The 23,630-nt window shown below is 44.4% G+C and overlaps 4 protein-coding genes across 5 annotated transcripts; 2 read left to right on the top strand and 2 right to left on the bottom strand.

Moving 5' to 3' along the window:
- Positions 1–4,420: 4,420 nt before the first annotated feature.
- Positions 4,421–5,058, top strand: LOC120664363. The gene has a single exon (XM_039943547.1). It carries the CDS (start codon positions 4,637–4,639, stop codon positions 4,859–4,861), a length of 225 nt encoding a protein of 74 aa, XP_039799481.1. The 5' UTR covers positions 4,421–4,636; the 3' UTR covers positions 4,862–5,058.
- Positions 5,059–7,649: 2,591 nt separating this feature from the next.
- Positions 7,650–9,044, bottom strand: LOC120664362 (translation initiation factor IF-2-like). Its single transcript, XM_039943546.1, has 2 exons — positions 8,910–9,044; positions 7,650–8,593 (listed from the first exon to the last, which is right to left on the bottom strand). Exon 2 carries the CDS (start codon positions 8,577–8,579, stop codon positions 8,007–8,009), a length of 573 nt encoding a protein of 190 aa, XP_039799480.1. The 5' UTR covers positions 8,580–8,593; positions 8,910–9,044; the 3' UTR covers positions 7,650–8,006.
- A 1,944-nt stretch (positions 9,045–10,988) lies between these two features.
- LOC120664361 (ankyrin repeat domain-containing protein 29-like) lies at positions 10,989–15,135 on the bottom strand. Its single transcript, XM_039943545.1, has 13 exons — positions 14,968–15,135; positions 14,801–14,863; positions 14,535–14,708; positions 14,288–14,419; positions 14,061–14,200; positions 13,394–13,480; positions 12,908–13,033; positions 12,329–12,481; positions 12,163–12,216; positions 11,850–11,951; positions 11,545–11,715; positions 11,367–11,446; positions 10,989–11,258 (listed from the first exon to the last, which is right to left on the bottom strand). The coding sequence occupies exons 1-13, from the start codon at positions 14,993–14,995 to the stop codon at positions 11,198–11,200; spliced, it is 1,371 nt and encodes a 456-aa protein (XP_039799479.1). The 5' UTR covers positions 14,996–15,135; the 3' UTR covers positions 10,989–11,197.
- A 350-nt stretch (positions 15,136–15,485) lies between these two features.
- On the top strand, positions 15,486–22,099 carry LOC120664360 (casein kinase 1-like protein HD16). Of its 2 annotated transcripts, none has more exons than XM_039943543.1 (16): positions 15,486–15,840; positions 17,115–17,249; positions 17,332–17,405; positions 17,524–17,593; positions 18,348–18,403; positions 18,487–18,558; positions 18,643–18,737; positions 18,862–18,928; positions 19,034–19,163; positions 19,257–19,475; positions 19,647–19,789; positions 19,853–20,027; positions 20,606–20,696; positions 20,840–21,228; positions 21,427–21,615; positions 21,695–22,099. In XM_039943543.1, exons 1-16 carry the CDS (start codon positions 15,751–15,753, stop codon positions 21,752–21,754), a joined length of 2,055 nt encoding a protein of 684 aa, XP_039799477.1. In that variant the 5' UTR covers positions 15,486–15,750; the 3' UTR covers positions 21,755–22,099. The 2 variants fall into 2 exon arrangements, with proteins under 2 accessions (XP_039799477.1, XP_039799478.1); XM_039943544.1 differs by having other exon boundaries at positions 15,515–15,840; positions 21,071–21,228; positions 21,695–22,074.
- Positions 22,100–23,630: the final 1,531 nt, after the last annotated feature.

The following is a 23,630-nucleotide window of genomic DNA, read 5'->3' as shown; positions in this document are numbered from 1 at the left end:
GTGCATATATATAGATTTATGTGTCGTTCCTCTTATTTGTGTACGTACGTGCGTGCAGTACAGATTTTCTTTTCCTTTTGGTAATGGCAAATGATGTTCTTTAATAATCTGCTAGTCGTTCTTGGTCATTTCTTAGCTTTAGTTACTAGCTAAATATGCACTGTGTATGATGGACGCGAATGTTTGTTTCAGCTAATTTTTTCTGCCCAACCGATCGACTTTAATCATTACTTGCATGCATGATAATATGATATGCATCGCCCACGCCAACCAACATATGTCTTCCTGATCATTCGAACAAAACCAGCCTGTGCTTATTTCTTTGTGGCTATCGAAGGAAGGCACGTCGCCGCCATACATACATGATAAAGAAAACCGATCGACACTGACAGGATGAATTACATGCCTTTATTTTAACTGATCTCTTCGTAACTGAAAAACATGCTGCATTTTAAGACAAGTGATGTGATGATCAGTGAAAACTCCATGATGCGCTCAATCTATATATGCACTGCAGTGCATCATTAATTAGCTAGTTCACACGCCCTACTCTCTTTTTTTTTTGAGGGGGAGCGCTAGCTCTTGTTGACCCTTGAGATCGATTTGAGAAACGATCACTCTCTCAACACTGTTCAGCGTGACGCAGGCTGCAGAGCATGTGACAACGGCCCAAGAACAGAGTCGGTAAAGGTTGCATTATTAGCAGCATCCCGGCCTGTATCGATATAGCGACAGGCGCGACAACGGTGTGAGCTCACAGCGTCGCCGATCGATTGTGGCCAGGGGTGGTATAGGGTGTAAGATTTTGAACTAGAAAATCTAAGGGTCGGGTTTTAAAAGGATCGGGCTCTAATTTTATATAATTTTGAACTAAATAATTTAAGGGTCTTGTTGGGCTGTGAAGAGGCCACTAGGGCCATGGCCCATTATCACCCCTAATTGTGGCCTGATCACTTTGCATTTTGGATTTTTGAAATGGAATCTTCAATATTTAAAGTATTAAATATAGACTAATCACAAAACTAATTACAGATCTCGTCTGTAAACTACGAGACAAATCTAATAAGCCTAATTAATCCATCATTAGAGCATGTTCACTGTATTATTACTGTAGCAATTTAGTATTTAATCACGTCCTAAGTAGGCTCATTAGATTCGTCTCGCGATTTAGTATTAAAAATTCATAAATGCCCGTACAAGTGCTACAGACGAGTGCAATTTTATGTGACGAATCTAATGACAGTAATTAATTTATGATTGTCTACAATAATGTTGTAGTAACCATCCTCTAATCTTGCGGTCAAGGGTCTCATTAGATTCGTCTCGCGAAGTAGCGCAGGGATTATGGAGTTAATTTTGCAAACTGTCTTCATTTAATATCCCTTATTATTGATCAAAGTTTGCTACATTAGCTTACGCTATAAAACCAAACATAGCCAAAAAGTTGGTGATCTATTTGATGGGACCTGTCGTCTTGCACAGAGAGGAAACAGTCGCCAGTCGTAAGGAAGAAGAAGAACTGACAAAAGGCAGGTAGGAATAGATCCCAAATTTTACACTAAAAAACATCACATCGAATATTTGGATATATACACGAAGTACTAAATAAAATTTATTTGTAAAATTTTTTATACGAATGGATTGTAAATCACGAGATGAATCTAATGAGCCTACTTAATTCATGATTTGCGACAATAATGCTACGGTAACCATCCGCTAATTATAAATTAATCATGAATTAATTAGACTCATTAGATTCATCTCGTGATTTACAGCTCATCCGTGCAAAAAATTTATAAATAGATTTTATTTAGTACTCCGAAATAATAAAATTCTTTTTCGAAAATTTACGCCAAAACCATCTAAACACACCTTGAACAGCCCGGGTCAGAGCTGCGATTCATTGATGGTCTGTGATCTTCTTCTGCATGCAGAGCGCCCAATGCTGAATGGCCCTCTGAGTTGGCTGTTCCTTGCCTCGGACCTGCAAGTCAGCCGTGTTTAGTTACAAAAATCAAAATTCTAAAAAAAATTTCCGGCACCTGTATGGAGACTTAAATCTAGACGAAATAAAAAACACATTACGACTGCTGTCTGTAAATCGCGAGATGAATCTAATGAACCTAATTAGGCCGTAATCAGAAGCTAAATTGCTACAGTAAACAACCTCTAATGACGGATTAATTAGACTCATTAGATTCGTCTCGCAATTTACAGACGAGTTCTGTAATTTATTTTGTGATTAGTTTATGTTTAGTACTTCAAATGTTGAAAGATGCTTTTTCAAAAATTTTACGGAGCGCAACTAAACGGGGCAGCCACAAGTCTCAATGTGAATCTCCTCATCATGATGGATGGGCCGGAACTGCATACACAAAGCCCGTGTTTGGTAAAACTTTACACAAAAAGACGAATACATGCATGAAATACTAAACGAAGTTTATTTGTGAAACTTTTTTATGGATGGGTGTAACTTTTCGAGACGAATCTAATGAGCAAGTTCCACCATGATTGGCCACAGTGATGCTACAGTAACCACTCCCAAATCATCCTCTAATCATGCGGTCAAAGACCTTATTAGCTACAGCAATGCTACAGTACTATAATTGTAAAGATTATTTTATAATTAGACTTCATCTAATACCTCTAATTAGTGGTCAAACGAGCGAAAAGTTTTTATGAAAACTTTTACACCCGCTAACCAAACACGGCCAATCTGAGCAGCAACTACCTGGCTCTAGCTGCAATGCACTTGTTAATTTGCGCTCTGCAGCACTGCATGTAAACACAAAGCAAAGTGTTCCCGAGTCCTGGAGCTATAGATGGCCAAATAGGCCAAGCACGATGGGCCGGCACGGGCCCGGTCCGAAAAAGCACGACACTAGCACGGCCCGAGCACGGTTTCATAGTGCCAGTGCCGGCACGGGCACGATCCCGGGTTGTGCCTGGGCCGCAAGTCCGGCCCGTAGTGCCGGCACGGGCACGGCACGATAAATGGACTGACACTATGGTGGTCCGGTTATTCTTGATCGTTGGATTGATTTGCAGTAGTTCTAACCGTTGGATTGACTTGTCCTAGGTATAAAAGCAAATCCCTTCTTCTATCTCTCCTCCGATGGCCCCAGCGCTCGTGGCAGCCCACGACGGCGCTCACTCGATCCAGCGAGAGGCAAACATCAGGAGTTTCTCCATTCACCGAGACAAGCATCAGGAGGCCAGGAGCCCTCTCTCCACTCGCCCCCAGCTGGTCGAGGTCTCGAGGGCCCCTCCGTAGCGCGCCCCAGATTGAGTGGAGAGAGACCTCGGCCGCGGCGGCGCTCCCGCGACCTCCCCCGTAGCGGCGGCCTCCGGTGACCTCGCCTGCGGCTGTGCTCCTCCGACCTCGCCTGCGGCTGCGCTCCCCCGGCCTCGCCATGACGACCTCGCACGCGACGGCGCTCGCCCGGTCTGGCCCGCGGCGGCCCGCCGTACCCATCGGCACGGCACGGCATGGCGAAGCCCCCGTAGTGCCGTGACTGGGCCGCGACCTTGGCATCGCGGCACTACGTGGCACGGCACAACAGTGTCGCCGTGCCCGTGCCGTGCTGTGCGGCCCGTTTGGCCTACTATACCTAGAGCGCGCGCAAGGAGGAAGCACACCAGTGATATAGATAAATCTCAACCGTTCGATATTTACATACGAGAGTCCTCGTATGGTAGTATATGAATATATGATCATATTGTACTATAAAAGACCTCTAGAACAGTCAATTGCCTGCTTCTCCGTTAGCAACTGGTAACTTAATTCCCTTATCTTGCTGCTGTGTTTACTATAATGTTTTGTCTTTTTATCTGAGTAGAAATTCAAACAAGACGCTCCCACATGGCCACATATTCCTGGAATCATATGATCGCCCGCCTTTTGTCTACCATCTGCACTAGCTCCCTTTACTCAACTATTTTGCCTTGATGGAAAGCAAAAGGACATCAGACGCACGCACGGTGTAGGAACCTGCAAAATCACGGTCAGCTTGTTGACGACGCGACCAATGGAAATCTCTAGATGTGTTAATTAGTGACTCTCAAATGCACATTCAACCCTTTTTAATTCAAAATATTGTACTATTTCACTAAAATCAGATCTCATTTTGAAAAAAATAGTAAAAAATTTTGAACTAATGATAGTTGGAGGTGCATCTAAAGGTCACCAATTTGCACCCCTGGAGATCTCCAATGCAAGTGGGGATTGTTACTATTGTTCATGTATACAAGTGCATGCCTTCTGAAGATACAGAGCAGTGTAGTATATATATGAGTGTTAAAAACTTAAAATTAGAATGAAGAAACAGGTACTGATCGAGAGGAGGCGCGAGGGGCCATGGAAAGCGAAACACCACCGGCCGCAGCAAGGCGGATCGGTTGGTATCATGCCACCCAAAGGACAAGCCAGAGCTAGCGTTGTCGAGAGAGCGAGCACCAGAGGAAAGCAAGCTAAGCCACGCCCACATGATCATCAGCTCACCTCGCCTTCTTCCCCTCCACCCCCACATTCCCACAAGTCAAGAACAAGAAGCATACTACAGCTCTAACTACTCTGACAGCTAGCTAGCCAATCAGCTGCCTGCAGGTGATAAGATCAAACAGAAAAAAGGAGAGGATGTCGGACTGGGGCCCCGTGGTGATCGCGGTGGTGCTGTTCGTGCTCCTCTCGCCGGGGCTGCTCTTCCAGCTCCCCGGCCACTGCAGCTTCGTCGAGTTCGGCAACCTGCACACCAGCGCCGCCTCCATCGTCGTCCACTCCATCATCTTCTTCGCGCTCATCACCGTCTTCGTCATCGTCGTCGGGGTGCACATCACCACCGGCGACCAGCCTGCCTACTAGCTACCTGCTCGTCGATTGGCTCCTCCGATCCTTATTTCCTGGAGATAGTCACTAATATTGCTCCTCCAATGTAGCCACGCAATCTTACGATTCTGCTTTTGTTTCTCAATTATTGTTCCTCCTTTCTTTCTTTGCATGCATGGCTCTGTACTGTCCTTCAGAAATATATATATATACATAAACTGCTTCTTTTCTTATTGCTTGATTTACATGCTTGCGTACATGTAAAGTACAAGAATGTCATGTATGCTTCATAGCTTGTGCCATCCCCGAATATGTAGGAGCGCTGCCAGATCATATAAGGAGTAGAATGCGGGTTCTTACGTAGGTTTTGATTACATAAATGACTGGAAAACTCAAACTCTTACATAGGTGCACATGTAAAAAGTCCTTGTTTTTTTTTTCATTCCTCTTTCTTGTTTTTTTTTTGCCCCCCTTACAAATCAAAGGGACAACTCTTTCCTTCTTGAGGTACTTACTACTTGCCTTGTCCAAGATTCTATAATTTATCTTGTAAATCAACTAGGATTTATAGGAGCATATGTAGCTGTACGTAGTGAACAACAGACATTGTGTACATTTTTTGAAACGAATACATATTGTGTACATGTGATCCATCCTTGGAGTCTTGAGCCCCTTGCAAATAAAGTGGTTTTGGTCGCAAATTATTTTTCTATTTTAGTTGACTAATAAATATTTTATAAGCCTCCCTTACATTTTTGTTTTTTTTAAATAAAATCGGCACATAAACGGATGCTGAGTGCACGTGGCAGAGACGAAGACGATCGTCCACTCCGATGACGAATCCTCAAGATGACGAGATGATTCTTCACCACTAAACGATTGCTAGGTGATATGACTGAAAGCTAAATGGTAGCTTGTCCTGGCTCGCGTTGGCCCTGCTGCTGGCGCTCCTCGCGGCCGCAATGGAGCACTCGCTGGCTGCCGCGGAGGAGGCGGCTTCGTCCGCACCGGCATCTGACGCGCCGGCGGCAGCGGCGGAACAGGAGGCGGTGGACGACGAGGGCGCCCCAGCACCGGCGCCGGCGATCGAGGAGAAGGAGAGCAAGTCGCTAGGCGCCAAGGCCAAGGCGGGGCTGCACCACATGATGGAGGGGGTCGCGGCGGGCAAGGTCAAGCTGGAGTGCAAGGTCCTGAAGAGCTGCCCCGCCTCCGACGCGCCGCCGGCGAGCTGAACGGTGGCCGGACCCAGACATGTATAGATGGATGGTGGACCGATGAGATGCATCGTCCAAAACCGCCGCAAAAAAACCAGCGATCTGTTTATCCTGTCTACAAGCTAGCTACCTCCATCGTCAACTAACCCATCGATGCATCCTCTTCCGCTGGGACTAGGAGAGGGAGGGGATAATCACAGTCACAAAAGTTCCCAGGAACCGTTGTTTTAAGAGTGTTTTAAGAGTGATTTTAACACTAAAAATGTACCCATATTCCCGGTAAGGGAACGTCAGGAACCACGTTCCCAGAACAAGCCCGGTGACTGGGGATAATTATGTATATTTCTTTGACCCATTATATTGAAGAGGGGCATATTTCTAAGTTCGCTAGTTTCATTTAAGTTCGACCAAATACTAACCAGCACGCTGCAGCAGATGACTTTGGATACAACAATCCAACAGTTGGATGAATACTAGCAAAAGTAAAGAACAACGCTGTCCATGCTCTGTTCTGTTGGAGGACCGATTCATTTAGACCATGGAATATATAACTGCAGCTAGCAGTTAAACCATGCATGCCACAGAGTAGCAAGCAGGGGCAAAAAATCATGCATAGGGGTGGTAAAGGACCTTAATTTTTTTGACTAAATAATTCAAGGGTCGGGCTCTAATCTTATATAATTTTGACCTAAAAATATTAAGGGGCCAAGTAGGATTGTGAAGAGAGCATTAGGCCACAACCCATTACCACTAATCATGCACGGCCGAGTTGTAATACAGCACAAAAATAAAAGAAAACAGATGGAAAAAAAGATATATACCATGCACTCTATCCTACAATGATGATTTATACGAATTCCAGGAATTCAATTAAATTAACTAAGGACCTCTCCTCACATGTGTGAATGAAACTCAATGTTATAAGAGCAAGACAAGTCATCAGCCTCAAGGCAAGTTACACCTAGGTAGCTAGCATCAATGCATCATTCCATAAGCAAGCCAGAGTGGTAACAGCATATATTATATTCTTTTGCCAGAAGTAAAATCAAATCAAGTTTTAGTTACCACCTTGGTGCACACCCAACAAATTAAATGGACAGATGTTTTTAGGTTGTTAGGCCCCAATCAAACTCTAGCCATCCAGCAGTTTTTTAGAAGAAAAAAAAAACACGCCCCTATAACAAGAGAAGAGAACATTACCAAACTTTGCAACCACTGAAAGAATTATCTGAAACAAGAAGTAATAAGAAGCTATCTAGATCAAACTATCTATCTAGGTATATTTCACCTGGCGATGGAATTGCGGAGGAGCATCTGTGCCTTGCCATTGGCGCTAGAACTACTGGCAGCAGCCATGAGTAGGGTTTCTTTAATGGGTTCAGGATGCAATTTGACCAAAAAGGTTATCAGCAGATGCAGCCATGAGTAGGGTTCCTTTAATGGGTTCAGGACACAATTTGACCAAAAAGGTTATCAGCAGATCGTATAGACCCACTTAGGTACAATGCTACATCCCAACAGCTGAGTGATTGAGTGAATATCAAAAAGCAGAGCTGCAGCTAAACTGTGTCAGTCTCACAGAACATGGAAAAGAGGTACACAGAGGCACAAGCAAAAGTGTATGACTGACAATAGCCTGATCATGATACCATATACAATGCAACAATCAGCAGTTCAGCCAGTGGATACTGATCTCACTCATGACACCTCCCATCTCATTCAGACAAAAAACTTCGGAGCAGCAATTGATATTCCGATTATGCCAAATATATATTTGTAATATGGAAGCTCTAAACTCAAGGCTATCCAGCCTTACCTAGCCCAGTGCAGCGCAATTAGAAATCTACAATGATGTTTTTGTGGTTCCCATGAAAAATCCAGGTTATTGGATCACCTCAAAAATGGAAACGACAAGGGAGAACAGCATATCAGGTCACCCTGACCCACAAAGCTTCATGGGCTACTTACTAATCGACCTTGGTGGTGGCACCCTTCATGGCCATGAGAGCGCATGCCTCAAATGTCCTGACTGCTTCAGCGCACTTGAGTGGGTCCTTTGCATTGCTCTTGTAACACTCAAGGCAGCGTGCTCTCTCCTGAGTGCAGGGCATGGGGTTCTGGTACGGCAGCTTGAACTCCTTGTCGTGCAGCTCCTTTGCTCTCTTGCTGAGCTCCTGGCGTGCCCCAGCCTCCTGCTTGTCCAGCTTCTCCAGAACCGCCTCGCTTTCTTTAAGAATGGAACGGATGGCTTCCACCTCCGGCATTGCAGCTGGGGGTGCTGGGGGAGCAGGGGTCACTGGCAAAAACATTGGGGGAGGCTGCACAGGCCACCCAGGAGCAGGAACAGGTGCAGGGGCAGGGCTGCTGGTCTTGGGCTCGCTTGGGAATTCCTTCGGTTTGATGTCCTGGGGTTCTTCATGCTGTTGCACGGTGGCCTTCTTCTTAGGCCTGGGCCTCCTGGATTTCCGTTTGACCTTCTCATCGTCGCGAGCAAGCTGGTCGATGAGCTTGGTGCTGATCTGGATTGTGTAGTCACCCATCGCTGAGACGTGTCCTGCACCAAATTGCATATCATTGGCATCACCTTGCAAGAATGTTGATAATTCCTAGCAAGATGTAAGTAAAAGGATCGTCTACAAAGAGGTACATACACCCAATAATTTTGCCCAAAAAATCGAAGTTAGTAGGTGAAATCCATGGTCAGATCCGGACACAAATTGCACACATTAGAGGGTTTGGGTGTTCGATTTCGCACAGCAGGAAAGGAAGGGACGGGAAAGGGATCCATGGCCAGATCCGAATACAAAAGGGGGTTTGGGTATTCGATTTCGCACAGAAGGAAAGGAGGGGAAGGGAAAGGGCGGACATACCTTTTCGGCCGGCGAAGCGTCCAACGAAGAACTCGCAAGGGCGGCGCCACTCCCCTGTCGTCGCCGCGACGCCGCTTGGAAAGAAGGCGGCCGAGCGAGCGAGCGAGAGAGATATCGAGGGGGGAGAAGAGAGGGGGGGGGGGGGGGGGGGACTTCCGCATTGGGTGCTGACGTGCTCTGTTGGGCTCCCCCGGTGTTGGGCTGAGACCGCCGAGCGAGCCCATGCGGTGGTAGAACAGAATCAAAAATATATTCACGATTTGAGAAAGAAAAATATATTTCAAGATCACACAAATCAAAAATCATCTAAACCACTTTATTTTTTTTTGAGAATCACACAGTACAACGAAGACGCCCACAACACGCACGCACACTCACACCCTATGAATACGCGTACGCAAACCCTACCCCTATGAGCACCTCTGAAGGACTGAGCATCGGCAGATCTGAAGATTCCCGAAGTCACCACTGGCGCCTCGTCGTCGACAGGAACGTCGCTTACCACTTAATGTGTAACACCGGTAAATTATAAAAAAATCCCAAGAAAAAATGCGAACACCAAGATTTGAATCCTGGTGGGTAGCATCCCATTGGACCGTCCTACCATTGGACTGCAAGCCAATTCGCATCTAAACCACTTGCGTCCTAGCCAATCTCTTTGCAGAAGGTCCAGTTTAGCCCAATGCGTAAGAAAGACCAATCTACCTTTGTTCTTCTTTTATTCCATCTTCCTTTAGGACACATTTCTTTTTAATACTTTCAATAGTTCATTATTTCATAAATATGTACCTTTCAAAAATTTAAGTGCTAAATTCCACACTTTACGAAGGACATTCCAACTTTTTAAATATTTAACATATAATTTTGTCCTTCGTACGACGTTTGTCCGGACATGTGATGGCAACACCACTGACTTTCCTATTAACATAGACCTACACCAGGGGTCAGCATTGAGCCCTTATTTATTTGCTTTAGTGATGGATGAGGTCACAAGGGATATACAATGTGAGATCCTTTGGTGTATGCTCTTTGCTGATGATGTGGTGCTAGTTGGCGAGAGTAGGGCATGTGTTAATAGGAAGTTAGAGCTGTGGAGACGCACGTTAGAGTCGAAAGGGTTCAATCTTATTAGGACCAAGACTAAGTACATGATGTGCGATTTCAGCGCGACTAGACATGAGGGGGGAGACGTTAGTCTAGATGGGCAAGTGGTGGTTCAGAATGATACTTTTCGGTATTTAGGATCAGTGCTATAAAAGGATGGCGACATTGATGAAGATGTTAGGCATAAAATTTCAGCTGGCTGGTTGAAATAGCGGCAAGCTTCTGGCATCTTTTGTGACAAGAGGGTGCCACAAAAGCTAAAATGCAAATTTTATAGGACAACAATTCGTCCGGCGATGTTATACGGTGCTGAATATTGGCCTACAAAAAGGCGACATGTCCAGCAAATGAGTGTAGCAGAGATGCGGATGTTGCGGTGGTTTTGTGGGCGCACAAGGAGGGATAGAGTCCGAAACAAAGTTATTCGGGATAGGGTCGGGGTGACACCAATTGAGGAGAAACTTACCCAGCATCGGCTGGGATGGTTTGGACATGTCAAACGAAGGCCTCCTGAGGCGCCGATGCGTAATGAGGTTCTTGAGCGGGTCGATAATGTAAAGAGGGGTAGAGGTAGACCTAAACTGACGTGGAATGAATCGGTTAATAGAGACTTTAAGGATTGAAATGTCTCTAAAGAGATAGCTTTGGATAAGAGCATTTGGAGACTAGTTATCAATGTGCATGAATCTTGAAATTATTTCTTTCGGATTTCATCTCTAACCTACCCCAATTTGCTTGGAGAAAAATGCTATGCTGTTGTTGTTGTAGCCTTCAACGCTACAGTATTTCTCTCTCACATCGCTCTAGCTCCAGCCTCCAGCCACCAGCCAGGTAATAGTGTTTTTCTCTCACACCACTCCAGCCTCCAGCTCCAGCCTGCCGAACTCAGTGTTGTATCGTCTCGTTGTAATGTGTCATGATTTTTTTTCACCCATCATCTCAAGCTACCAAGAAAAGCATCTCGACACCCGTACAGACATAAACACCGCAAAAACCATCCCACCTCAAAAAAACTTTGCATACATTCGAACTTCCTGGTCGTCCAACACTCCAACTTGAGTTTCTCATTACCATCCCATCAAATTTCAGCTAAACATTCCTGCCAATCCAACTAGACTGGTTCCTCATCAACATATCTCTAATCAAGGCAAACAGTTACAGCTTCAATTCACAAGATACTCGTCTCATTGCGCTGGATTCGGCTTGTCCACCCCATGGAACTTCCTCCCAGCTTCGATGGCCTCCCTGTTTATTGTTTGCTTCATCAACATAAGGAATATCAACGTGTACAAGAACAAAGCATAGCTCAGCATGGCCATGGCCATAACGAAACAAAGCCGGGGATGTTTCTACCTGAATGCGCTGACCAGCTCTTTGTTCTCCGGCTCAAGTTGCACGCCCGCATAGAAGGCGTTTGCGGCTTCCTCAAACCTCTGCCAGGGTCACCACACACAACAAAACAAATCAACCACCGCCTAAAGACAGCCCAGTTGTCGGTGAATTCCCAATCACATCTCTCAATGTCACATACCTGTAACAGGCGATGGGCTGCACCTTCCCTGTAGCAAGCTTTCGCCCAATCTGGCCTCAATGCTCGGCATGCTTTCGCATCCTCCAGAGCACGCTCAGCTTGCCCTGCCCGTAGCCAGCAGAGGCTTCTGTTTGAGAGCACTGTTGCGTCATTTGGGTCCAGCTCTGTAGCCTGATGTGATTCCGTGCCAACGTTATGACAATGAAGAATAACAGTCGAATCTCAGGTACAGTAAGAAGCCCAATTCCTTCATTTTTGTTGTGCTCCTTCTATGTGAAAAATAAGAATAATCCAATCTTAGTTACCTGCGTGTACGCATCAACTGCTACAAGGTAATCCTTCCTTCTGAAGGCATCATCACCTCTCGATTTAGCTTCCAAGGATCTCTTTTTTGCTTCGGATGACACCTGCACAGCATTTTAACTACTGTCAGATTTCAAATTTTAACTAATCTCAACTGTCACATCAAGTCTATCTTTATCTAAGAATTAAATAAGATAAAGCAAGCCCTGGGTATCCTTCCTAATAAATGTATATGGCTTGACTGTCTAAGACAATGCAAGCCTTGATTGTCAGTTTGTCACCAAAAGTATGTATGAGCATGAGTGCATGACATACCTCAACAGGCTGTGGTCTGCCTGATTTCAGAGATGTTCCTTCCTTCAATTGGGACTGTAAAATTTGTTCAACGATTAGCAAACACAGGGAACTTTTGTATGTTTTGCAAGAGGTTTATGGAACCTATGAGGATGCAAAATAGCTAAAATGATTATTCAAGCAGCACCTTTTCTTCAGTCTCTTTAGCCAGCATGTATTCTATAATTCCATCTACGCTCCAGTTTGAAACACCTGGAATTGGGGATGTTAATGGTAAAAGAAGTTCCACAACTTCACGGTTATTTCCCCAAGCTGCGACCTGTATTGGCTTTAGTCCATCCTAAGGAAATCACATGGCAATCAAATGTTCACTTCACTTGTCTGTATGACAGAACAACAATGAACCATGTACTATTTAACGAAATGTAAATGCGATTTGAGCTGCATTAACACCCAACAAAGATTCAACTTTCAGCACACAAGGTGATGGGAAGTGCTTACAGAAGCAACAGAAAGGCAGTTGCTCAATCCAAAGCTACCACTAATACACTCTGTAGTTTGTAATATGATGATGGTATATAAATTATATAACAGCAGCACCATCAAGTTAAATTTGGTGTCTGATGGCATGTTCTGGATACAAAGACCTAAAGATTGGTTGCATCTGATGGATCTTAGAAACAGGTCAACATATATCATGAACCTGGATATTGAAATTTCAATATAACACTACAACTTATTTTATTTAAGATGGAATGCAACTTACATCATCGCAGGTATTTAGGTCCCCTCCAGCTTTAAGTAAGCATTTGATTAATTCTATATTTCCACTATCTGCAGCAATATGCAATGGGGTTGCTCCACCAGCCCTGATATTTGGGTTTGCACCTGCCTACATTGCAAATTATTCAGTTAGTTTCTGAGGTAGAAAGCATAGTTGATACAAAGTTATTACTAACAGTAACTAAGTAAATAGAACCATACTGTGTAGTGTGTATCAGTCAACTAATAGAAACAGGTTAGCCAACAAAGTGAAGAATACAAACATTTTGGCTCGTTTTGTCGAAACTCTCTTATGCTAGCAAACGGGCATTATAGTTTGCATTACATAGTATAAGCAAGATTGAAAAACAGGGCCACAAGAAATGTGCTTAACTTTATTTATGTGTGTTCCTACTAATCCTAATAATATAGGATACACAGTAGGCGAAGAAAGAACAGGTATTTCAGTCATCATTTAGAGACTGCGTACCTCAAGTAGAACCTCCAAGCATGGGAGGGAACCTGCGGCAACAGCAGATAATAATGCTGTGGCACCATCAGCATTTTCAATATTTGGCTGCACAAAAAGATAAAGGATTAGCCCAATAATTAACATTGCAGGAAGGCTAACTAACTTCAAATCATACACAGCAAATCAGAAAATATTTCTTGGGCTTTCAGATTGGCACATTTGGAAACAGTGAAACATATGCATCTTTTATATAGTGCCAAGAATCACGTTCAGATGAAAGATATCCCAACTGTCTGGTAAAGTAAAAGGTTTGAAAGAATTTTTTACCTCATTTACCGACTTGGTTACGAGTTAAGTTAATAGATCATATTTGGTGTTTATATTATAGTCCCGTTGAGATCTATCAGCGTCATATACCTATTTAATTTTGTCTCTGTTCTTGTAGACTCTGAGCTTTGTTTCATATTTATAAAATAAAAGGGGAACCTATCGCTAAATGTTTTTGTCGTTAATTGGTTCAAATCAAGGAGAAAGGGTTGTGGTCATTAAAAAAATGATTGTGGATATATATAGTAAGGTGAAATGATAGCATCGGAAGAACTGCATGCTTAGGCGACCTTATGCTTGTTACTAAATTTGCTATGAAGTTGATGGGGTGACAAAGAAGAACCAAATAAATCAGTACCTTAGCATTATGTTGAAGCAGAAGTTTGACTGCCCCTTCCTGTCCATGACCAGCAGCCCATACAAGGGGAGTACCGGCATCACTTTCTGATTCGATATCAACTCCCTTGGAGAGTAGAAGCTTCATGAGCTCCGTGTTTCCTGCTCAATCAGAAGATGCATGATTTGGTGATTGATTGGTATTGCGAAAAGAAAAAAAAATGTTGCATGGAGGAGGGCGCATCTTACCTATTCCTGCAGCATGATGTAGCGCTGTGGCTCCTAGGTTGGAGGCTACCGAAGGATCGGCTCCATGGTCAAGTAGATACTTGACAGTGTGCAGATGGCCTTGGCGCGCAGCATGGATGAGTGGAGTTTCGCCTAGCCAGGAGGAAGCGGGTGCAGATGAGATGGCATACATACAGAATTACAGTTTACAGACACAGCGTCATGTTTGCATTGGGGTACAGAAGATGAACAGCGAAGGGTGCATTACCATCATCGTCTTTGGGGTCGACGGGGAGGCCGAGCTGGTCGATGAGGAACTGGCAGACGTCGGTGCGGCCCGCGCGCGCGGCGAAGTGGAGCGCGGTGCGCTTGTTGGCGTCCCGCACGGCGGCGGCGACGGCGGCGGCCCCCGTGCCCTCCTCGTCGAGCGCCGCGACGAGGCCTGCAAGTAGCTAGGCTCCCTCTGGTGAGAAGATGAGCGAGACGGGCAGACGGCAGTAACGGGTAGTGACTGGTGAAGCCGGAGGCACGTACTCTTGAGGGAATCGAGGTCGCCGGCGCGCGCAGCCTCTAGGAAAGCTTGCACCTTGCTCCGAGCTGCGGAACCGGTAGAAGCCAATCAGACGCGACCACACTGAGCGAGGGAAGAGAAGCAGAGGTTGAGGGAGAAGAGAGAGAGTCGAGGTTGGATCCAGCGGAACCTGAGAGGGCGTCGGCGGCGTCGGCCATGGCGAGAGCAACCGGGCAGCGGCGGCGGCGGCGGCGGCGTCTGGGAGGGAAACAGGAGACACTAGACAATGTACGGACCCTGACGGCTGACGGTGCCCCACCACGACGGCGAAGCGAGAAAGACTAGGGGCTGTTCGGCTGATCTTGTCACGGCTTGTCTCGGCTTATCTCGGTTTATTTTTTTTTTACATAATATTATTTATTCTATCAGTCGAGCACTATTCATCCCACCAGCCGAACAGCCTCTAGAAGCTGAACGAAAAAGTCCAGGGGTCTCTGGAAAGGACTGCAAGGCCCATTAGAGCCCATTCTGTGCAGTCAAATTAGGCCCATTTTGTCAGTTGGACTGATGCCCGTGAAGTTTCTCCGATGATACCAAAGGCGTAACCTGTAGAATGCGTATTCCGGGAACAGAGGCAGAACGATAGCTCTACGCTGTCGACGAGGGGAGGAAGGAATCGTCCGCGCTACGAGTCGAGACTCGAGAGAGATCTCCGTCCAGAATCTTCCAGCCCCCCTGCTCTCCTCGCCTCTGCTTTTGCTTTCCATTTTGTTCTCTCTCATCTCCTCCCCGTCGCCGACCAGTCCACCGCCGCCGCCACCTCAACCTCGCGCAGCCGACCTCTTACCGTACAGTGTCCCGGTCTCTCACGAGGGAGCACCCGCCGAAGCGAAAGCAGCGGTCGCCTGAAGGAGCGGCCACCCCCGCCGCTGGAGGAGGGATCGCGACAGGGAGAGGTGCCGTCCGCGAGGGGATGGACGACGGCGACAGCGTCGTCCGGAGCGTCGACAGGGCCGGCGCCGCCCCTGGCGACGACGGCAGCGCCACGCCGCTCCCCGAGACGGTCAGGATCTCTCTCCTCTCTCTCGCTAGCTCCCGCGCGTTCACAATTGGGCGGCGTTCGGGGATTGGGACCCCGCGATTAGACGCTGGCGGTAGTTGCTTGCGGGCGGATTGGGCATTGAGCGCGTGAGCTCGAGCGGTGCGCGCGCATGCTGGCATGAATAGGCGGCATTTGAATGGTTGATGAAACGGTCCGGTTTAATTCCCATGCTAAGGGCACCGGTACGGATGAGTTTGGGTTCTTCTTATGTTAGGCCCCGCATTGGCGTGGCATTGCTGCTCTAGTCTGTGATGTTAAATGAGCATGCCATTTTGGGAAACATGACACTCTTCTCGCGCTTGACATTTGTGGAGTAGGTGCTGTTTTTTTGTTTTTCTGTATCTGGCAAAGCGGATCAGCAAAAGAAAATTCCGCCTTTGTATTCTTTAAGTAGTAGCCATGGAAATTATAATGCTGTAGGTGATCTATGGAGGGAGCCAATTGATGCGAGGAAGTATGGCATTGCCGTTTGTAATTTTGTAAGGTACTAAGGCTCCATCAGAATACGATGCACCAACTATATGCTGTTTATAGGGCCACGAATCTGCAGTTTTGATGTGGAAATCGAAAAATTATCTAGGCTGTTATGTGGAGGTTGGTATCCCTGCATGGCAGTTTTTTTCTTTCCGAAGCACCAGATAACTGTGTTTTTTAATAAGAATAATAGCACATCTTACGGTGTTTTCAGAAAGAGGCAGGAACACATGAATGCCTGCATGCTGCAAAGATGTTTTTTGCATGTTATGCACTATAGCATCCCAGGAAGGATAAATTTCATCTATTGAAAATGCAGAACATGTGTTAGCTTGTAATATAGTAGAACCTAGTGAAATAGATGCATAACAACTTTGAAGTTGCTCTATCCACATCTGTTCTCAATTCTCTTGATGGAAATTATTGAAATTAATAAATAGGATGAGTGCTGTGTAAGGGCTGTAAGAACAGGACTTCTGTTGTAACATTTGTTTCCCCTGACTAGGAATGAAAGTTGCTTGATCTAGCTGTTGAAGATGGCGTATTATTATCAATCATTACACTATTGACAAGTCAGGTCATTTTTGTTTCTACATATAAAAGGACCTATACCCGTAGTAGACATTGACTGGTCTTTGTTCACTTCTCATGTGTACTGGACCTATACCTATACCTTGCAATAATAATCAGATTTCAAGATAGGATGTTGTGTTGTACTATTGGTGGTATGACTTATATAGTTCTCTGATGTGCTGGAGCAGGTTCAAATTGGCAATTCGCCTACCTACAGACTTGATAGAAAGCTTGGAAAGGGAGGATTTGGGCAAGTATATGTTGGCCGCCGTATTTCCGCTCCGAGTGTTAGTGACAGGACACCTGGTGCAAATGCTTTGGAGGTCTGTGCGCCTTTTCTGGAACTTTATTTGTAACTTGATGCTATTGTAGTTGCATCAGTATTCATGCTTTGGTTCACACTAGGTTGCAATAAAATTTGAACATCGAACCAGCAAAGGTTGCAACTATGGTGCCCCCTATGAGTGGCAAGTGTACAAGTAAGTGACCATTTTGTCCTATTTCTCTTGCACCATTTTCTACATTTTTCTCTTTGGCATGATTGCGATTGAATTTGTATGTTAACTCATGTGTTTTTATAAAACATACATCCTGCAGCACTCTTAGTGGAATTCATGGCGTACCAAGAGTACACTACAAGGGGAAGCAGGGAGAGTATTATATCATGGTAATAAGCATGAAATCTTTCCTTCTTCATATTTCGTATCATCGTATATAGTGCATGCACAAGTACATCTGCTAAACTATGATATTGTCCCCATTTTTCGTGGCACATGTATGATGTATAACCTATTTTGTTTCAAATTTTCCTTCTATTAATGTTTAATCCAATTAATCCTTTTCTAGCTCCCTCCTCAGTTTTCTAAATACACACTATCACTACAATTGGCACTAGCATTAATGGCATTATTAGGTATAGGTAATGTATAATTACTAGTATTGAATCATTAGAAACATAATGAGCTGGCATCTTGATCAGTTAAAAACTTTAACATCCATTTTTTCTCCACGGGAGACCTTGTGATTGATGAGGTGACTTTTCTATGTCCAGGGAAAAAGCCTTGCCCGGCTCAAAAACAGAATAACTGTGTTTTTAGTTGGTAACTGCCCATTTATGATTGCTTAAAGAACTCATAAATATTTTTCTAATTATATCCATATTCTAATTTAGCTGGTGACTGTACTTGACACCACCTAGCATGCTGCATACTATCTAACTCCATTCATCGGTTCTCAAGTAAATAATATGGACTGACTACTGAATAAAATGATACTTTCTGAGCTGTCAATATCCATAACACCCACTCCCACCTCCACCCCGTCCCATAAACCTCCTGGTGTGCCCATGTATTGACTATTGAATAAAATGGTTTGGGCACTTCATTACCTAGAAAAGCCTATTCACTGCTACCTCTATGCAGATTATGGACATGTTGGGACCAAGCCTCTGGGATGTTTGGAATAATAACTCCCACTCGTAAGCATCTAATGCTGTCCCATTTTCTTAATGTTTTCCAGCTTTCTCACTTATTAATTGATTCTGATTTGTTTCGTTGGCAGCATGTCTGTTGAAATGGTTGCTTGCATTGCCATAGAAGCAATTTCCATATTGGAGAAGATGCATTCAAAAGGGTATCTAATATACTCTCGCCAAAGAGACTAATGTATGTTGCATACTGTGCATAAAATTATAGCTAAAATCTCTTTTTATGGTAGGTATGTCCATGGAGATGTGAAACCTGAAAACTTTTTGCTTGGACCTCCAGGCACCCTGGAAGAGAAGAAACTGTTTCTTGTTGACCTTGGTTTAGGTGATTTCATTTGATATTCTACTTCAGAGAAAAATTTAGTGTCATATCGGGCCATTGGGCCTTCAAATATATGTGTTATTTTATTTTATTTGACTTGATATTGATTTAATTATTTTCAACACAGCTACTAGATGGAGAGACACTGGTACAGGAGAGCATGTCGAATATGATCAGAGGCCTGACGTCTTTAGGTTTGTAAGAGAAGTACTTTCCTAGGTTCTAACTTGTAATGGATTTATTCATTCTTATTTCTACGCTGACAATTTATTTGCATTCTTCAATTTTTGACTCAACAGGGGAACTGTGCGCTATGCTAGCGTGCATGCCCATTTGGGAAGAACTGGAAGCAGAAGGGATGACCTTGAATCCCTTGCATACACACTTATTTTTCTTCTGCGCGGTCGCCTTCCTTGGCAAGGATATCAGGTGAAGTTTGTCTAGAGTTTTTCTTCACTGACTTCAGTGTTTTTCATTTTCTTTTCTTTCCCCTTACTAGAGTTTTCTACAAATTGATTTTAGGGGGAGAATAAAGGTTTCCTTGTTTGTAAGAAAAAGATGACAATTTCCCCAGAATCTTTGTGTTGCTTTTGCCCGCAACCTTTCCGACAATTTATTGAGTATGTTGTGAACTTAAAGTTTGATGAAGAACCAAATTATGCAAAGTGCATTTCTCTTTTTGATGGCATTGTTGGTCCAAATCCAGACATAAGGCCAATCAACACAGATGGTGCTCAGAAGGTACAATCCTTTCCAACCTTTTGCTTCTTATTAACTGAAGATTGCTCCCAGCTATCACAATCTTACTAAGGGCATGCATGCCTCTGCTTATTCTAGAGTTGTACTTTTTTACATGTGATTGTATGTGTATGGATTATGGATACTAATAAACTAATTTGTGACTTCTACCAGCTTATATATCACGTAGGCCAGAAGAGAGGCCGTCTTATGATGGAGGAAGATGATGATGAGCAACCTAAGAAGAAGATTAGGATGGGGATGCCTGCGACCCAATGGATTAGTGTTTACAATGCCAGGCGGCCTATGAAACAGAGGTATGATTGTGTATGCTTCAGTTGGAAATAAAACGCTCCATTCTAACGATGGTTCATTTGCAGGTATCACTATAATGTTGCAGACAGTAGGTTAGCACAGCATATTTCAAAAGGGAACGAGGATGGCTTGTTCATAAGCTCTGTTGCCTCTTGTTCAAATCTGTGGGCTTTGATAATGGATGCTGGCACTGGATTTTCTTCTCAAATATATGAACTTTCTCCATATTTTCTTCACAAGGTAAGCTAGGCCCGTTCTTTTTGTATTCGAGCATTCTCATATGTTATGGGCTCTGGGCCTGTGACTGCGCATGCACAGTCAAGGAGAAAGGGCTGAACGGCATGTGCAATAGAAGCTGATCGCATCCATGCGTCTGGCTTCCTTCTTATTCTCTTCTCAGTTGCCATTTAGTTGTCGCGTGATCTCATCTGTTAGTTTGTTAGATAGGATCCTTGGGGATAAAGAAGTATATATTAGATTGGGTTGTAAATGATGAATGTTAACTCTGTTTTTGGAGATTGGGAGCACTTGTTTGAGAACAAGCAATGAATAATCGAAGTAAAGTTCCCAATAATCGCTCTTGTGTTCCATCAGCCAAGCGCCTCCCCTTCCTTAGTTCCCTTCTTCCACTAGCGCTTTCTACCACAAAGCCATCGCTGTCTGGCTCCCCTCAGATGTTTACCCCCTAAATCAAAGTTCATATCATCATTACTATTTTACTCTGTGTTGTAAGATTAGTAGCATATATTGATATTATGCTGGCATGTACTTTGCTTTCTTGAAATTTATTTTGATTTTCTTGTTTGTGTTGCTTTCAGGAATGGATAATGGAGCAGTGGGAGAAAAACTACTATATCACTGCACTAGCAGGTGCGAACAATGGGAGTTCACTGGTGGTCATGTCCAGAGGTAATACAGTTAGTGCCTGGGCTAAAAAAAAAACTCCCTTGCATGCTTAGTACCAGGAATATGATAGTATGTCCTGGTACTGTTTCTCTCACACCTTGGAGCTTCCCCCATTACTCAATATAAATTTCAGCTTAATTTTACAGGAATAATCTCAAGTATTAACATTGTGCAACACTCGTGCAGTATGGCACTGACAGATTTTCCATACAACATCCTCCTTTTCTTTCCAGAAGTTCTGTATAGTGAGATAAAGCGGACTAGTTTGATCTTTTTTGTCAAGCTGCAATTTCAACCTTTTCGTTGGAGGCTCTTACAGTTCAAGTTATTGTCCTCGAATATACTATGTAGATTGGTTTTGACTTTGAACTCTCCAGGAACACAATATGCCCAGCAATCCTACAAAGTAAGCGATTCCTTTCCCTTCAAGTGGATCAACAAAAAATGGAGGGAGGGTTTCTATGTTACTGCTATGGCCACTGCAGGAAGCAGGTGGGCAGTGGTCATGTCTCGTAATGCTGGCTTTACAGCTCAGGTATGTTAACATGATCGCATCTTGTATATCTTAAGGTTGCCTTCCGTTCCATTTGTCTACTATCCTAAAAAAATTGAATCACATTGGCATGCTTTGCCATTGCTGAATCTTGATATGAGCATTACGAATTCAACAGAGCATATGCTAAAAAGCTACATGGTTTATTTTGATGCTTATTTTTGACATTTTCTGTTGTAGGTTGTGGAGCTTGATTTCTTGTATCCAAGTGAGGGTATCCATCGGCGTTGGGATAATGGATTTCGCATCACCTCGACAGCTGCGACATGGGATCAGGCAGCATTTATCCTGAGCATCCCCAAAAGAAAGCCTGCTGATGAAACGCAGGAAACCCTAAGAACATCTGCTTTTCCCAGCCAACATGTGAAGGTGACTTTGATACTATTGCCCCTTTCCTCTAACCTAAGATCGACCATCTATTTGCACATACTAATTAATATGTTTGCAGGATAAATGGGCGAAAAATCTGTACTTAGCTTCCATTTGCTATGGAAGAACGGTGTCATGAGGTCCGGCCTGTTTGACTGGTGGTCCTTGTAGTGTTTATTTATATGGACCACTGAATAGATTTGGAATTTTGAAGGGCGGCCATAGTTCTAATTAGCTGGTCTATAATCAGCTAATCCGATAGATGCAGAAGCCTGCCTCTGTTCCTTCAATAGTTGCCCTTGCTGCCTGGCATGGTTGTAAGAAATGTATGTTGCAGAGTTTGGGTGTTGCAATTTGTTGTCCATAGATTGTGTTGTAAGCTGTAAATTTGATTACTTATCATGCATATAGTTTCAAGTTAATATTTAACCCTGGAGGTAGGTACCTAAATTGTATAAACTCAAGCTGTCTCCGCTTCTTGTTCTGTTGCCGTTGAGGCTTTTCGTGCTTTCTTGTTCTGTTGCCGTTGAGGCTTTTCGTGCTTGGTAATTTTTGGACCCTTGAAATGGTACCTCGATTCTGTAGATCTCTATTATTTATCTCACGATATGTGTCTTGTGCTGTGTTTGCTTGAGAGCTTTGGCACATCCTTGCATTGGATAATTTGGGCATCTGTACTGAATCTATGACTTGATTAATTTCATATCAGATAACTCTTGTTTCTGCAATTGTTCCTTTTTCAGCAGTTTATCATGCATCATGTGTATGCAGGGAGTACGAGTACTATTCTGTTACTCTTTACTCGTTTGTACTCTGTAATTGAGCTCCCTTTCAGCATTTGTTACTTTGCGGCGGTTTAGGTTCATGTTTATGCATTGAAGTACTGTTCTATTACCCGTTACTCGTTTTTACTATGTAATCGAGATCCTTTGCCTGTGCAATTCTGTTTGTGGAGGCCCGAATGAGAAGATCCAGTTCTGCTAGCAAGCTGATCTGTATTTTTCCTGCATGGCCATTATTTGTGCTCCTTGATCTTACACGTTGTCTATTGCTTGAAGTGTTGTGATCCCTTAAAAGAATTAACGAAGTTTCGTTCCATGTCCAATTCCGTGAATGAAAACAAGGATGAACTAGCTTCTGGCTGCACTATGACGGGTCGGCGACGAGCGGGCGGGGTGAGTACGTCCCGCTCCCCGGTGCAGCTGGAGGAAGCGGACGAGGGTGGAGGCGATCGAATACGGCGCCGACGCGCAGCACGCGGATTTCAGTAGGTGGTGCTCCCGCGGTTCGAGCTTAGATCCACGATTTAATCTCTGGTCACTAGCGCCACCGTATTTGAGGGTAATATCACGTACTTTTGTCGGACCAGCGGACGAAAACTATTTTCGTCCGATGGAAGGACGAAATTTGCTCAGGAGTGGACGAAATCTTCCTATTAGGCCGACCACAGCGGAGGGAGCAAGAGCAAATTTGCTCCCTCCTCGTTTCCCACGCCCTCTCTGTCTACGGTGCCAAATAGTACATCTACAGTGCCAAATAGTGCATCTACAGTGCCAAAACAGTATATTTGCTCCTTCATTTGCTCCGTTCGCTGTGGACGGTCTTAGGCACCCGTGAGCTTCTTCCTCCTCCATCGTCCCTCTCACTCATCTTCCATCTCTCTCTACCTCGCTTGGGGCGGCGGCGGCTTGGCAGCGAGGCGGCTGCTGGGGCGCGGACGGGCGGGGCGGCGCGGTAGGCGCTGCGGCGGGAGGAGCGCGGCGCCTACCGCGCCGCCCCGCCCCGCGCGGGCCCCGCGCCCATCCGCTGCGGCGGGAGGAGCGCGGCGCTAGCAGGAGGTGATAATTTTTTTAATTAAAATTTTGTGACATTTAGTGTAATTTAAATTTATTTTATACATGGACTGTATGTTTAACAGTTAAGTATTGTTTATATAGATATTTAGTTTAAATTTAGGTTTTCAAATTATCTAGTTTATGGTTTATTTTTTTGGTTATGCTTAAGGTTAATTCTTA

Source organism: Panicum virgatum, chromosome 3N (genome assembly GCF_016808335.1).
Source record: "Panicum virgatum strain AP13 chromosome 3N, P.virgatum_v5, whole genome shotgun sequence".
Classification (NCBI taxonomy): Eukaryota; Viridiplantae; Streptophyta; class Magnoliopsida; order Poales; family Poaceae; genus Panicum; species Panicum virgatum.
This window is presented reverse-complemented; position numbering and strand designations above follow the sequence as displayed.

Bases quoted from the DNA above. Each gene is read 5' to 3' on its own strand.
- LOC120664360 (XM_039943543.1), top strand. From the start codon at position 15,751: ATGGACGACGGCGACAGCGTCGTCCGGAGCGTCGACAGGGCCGGCGCC. The intron at 18,738-18,861 runs GTGATTTCATTT...TTTTCAACACAG, and splicing joins TCTTGTTGACCTTGGTTTAG to CTACTAGATGGAGAGACACT. The intron at 19,790-19,852 runs GTATGATTGTGT...GTTCATTTGCAG, and splicing joins AGGCGGCCTATGAAACAGAG to GTATCACTATAATGTTGCAG.
- LOC120664363 (XM_039943547.1), top strand. From the start codon at position 4,637: ATGTCGGACTGGGGCCCCGTGGTGATCGCGGTGGTGCTGTTCGTGCTC.
- LOC120664361 (XM_039943545.1), bottom strand. From the start codon at position 14,995: ATGGCCGACGCCGCCGACGCCCTCTCAG. The intron at 14,201-14,287 runs GTAAGATGCGCC...CTGATTGAGCAG, and splicing joins ACATCATGCTGCAGGAATAG to GAAACACGGAGCTCATGAAG. The intron at 12,482-12,907 runs GTAAGTTGCATT...TGATTTCCTTAG, and splicing joins ACCTAAATACCTGCGATGAT to GATGGACTAAAGCCAATACA.
- LOC120664362 (XM_039943546.1), bottom strand. From the start codon at position 8,579: ATGGGTGACTACACAATCCAGATCAGCACCAAGCTCATCGACCAGCTT.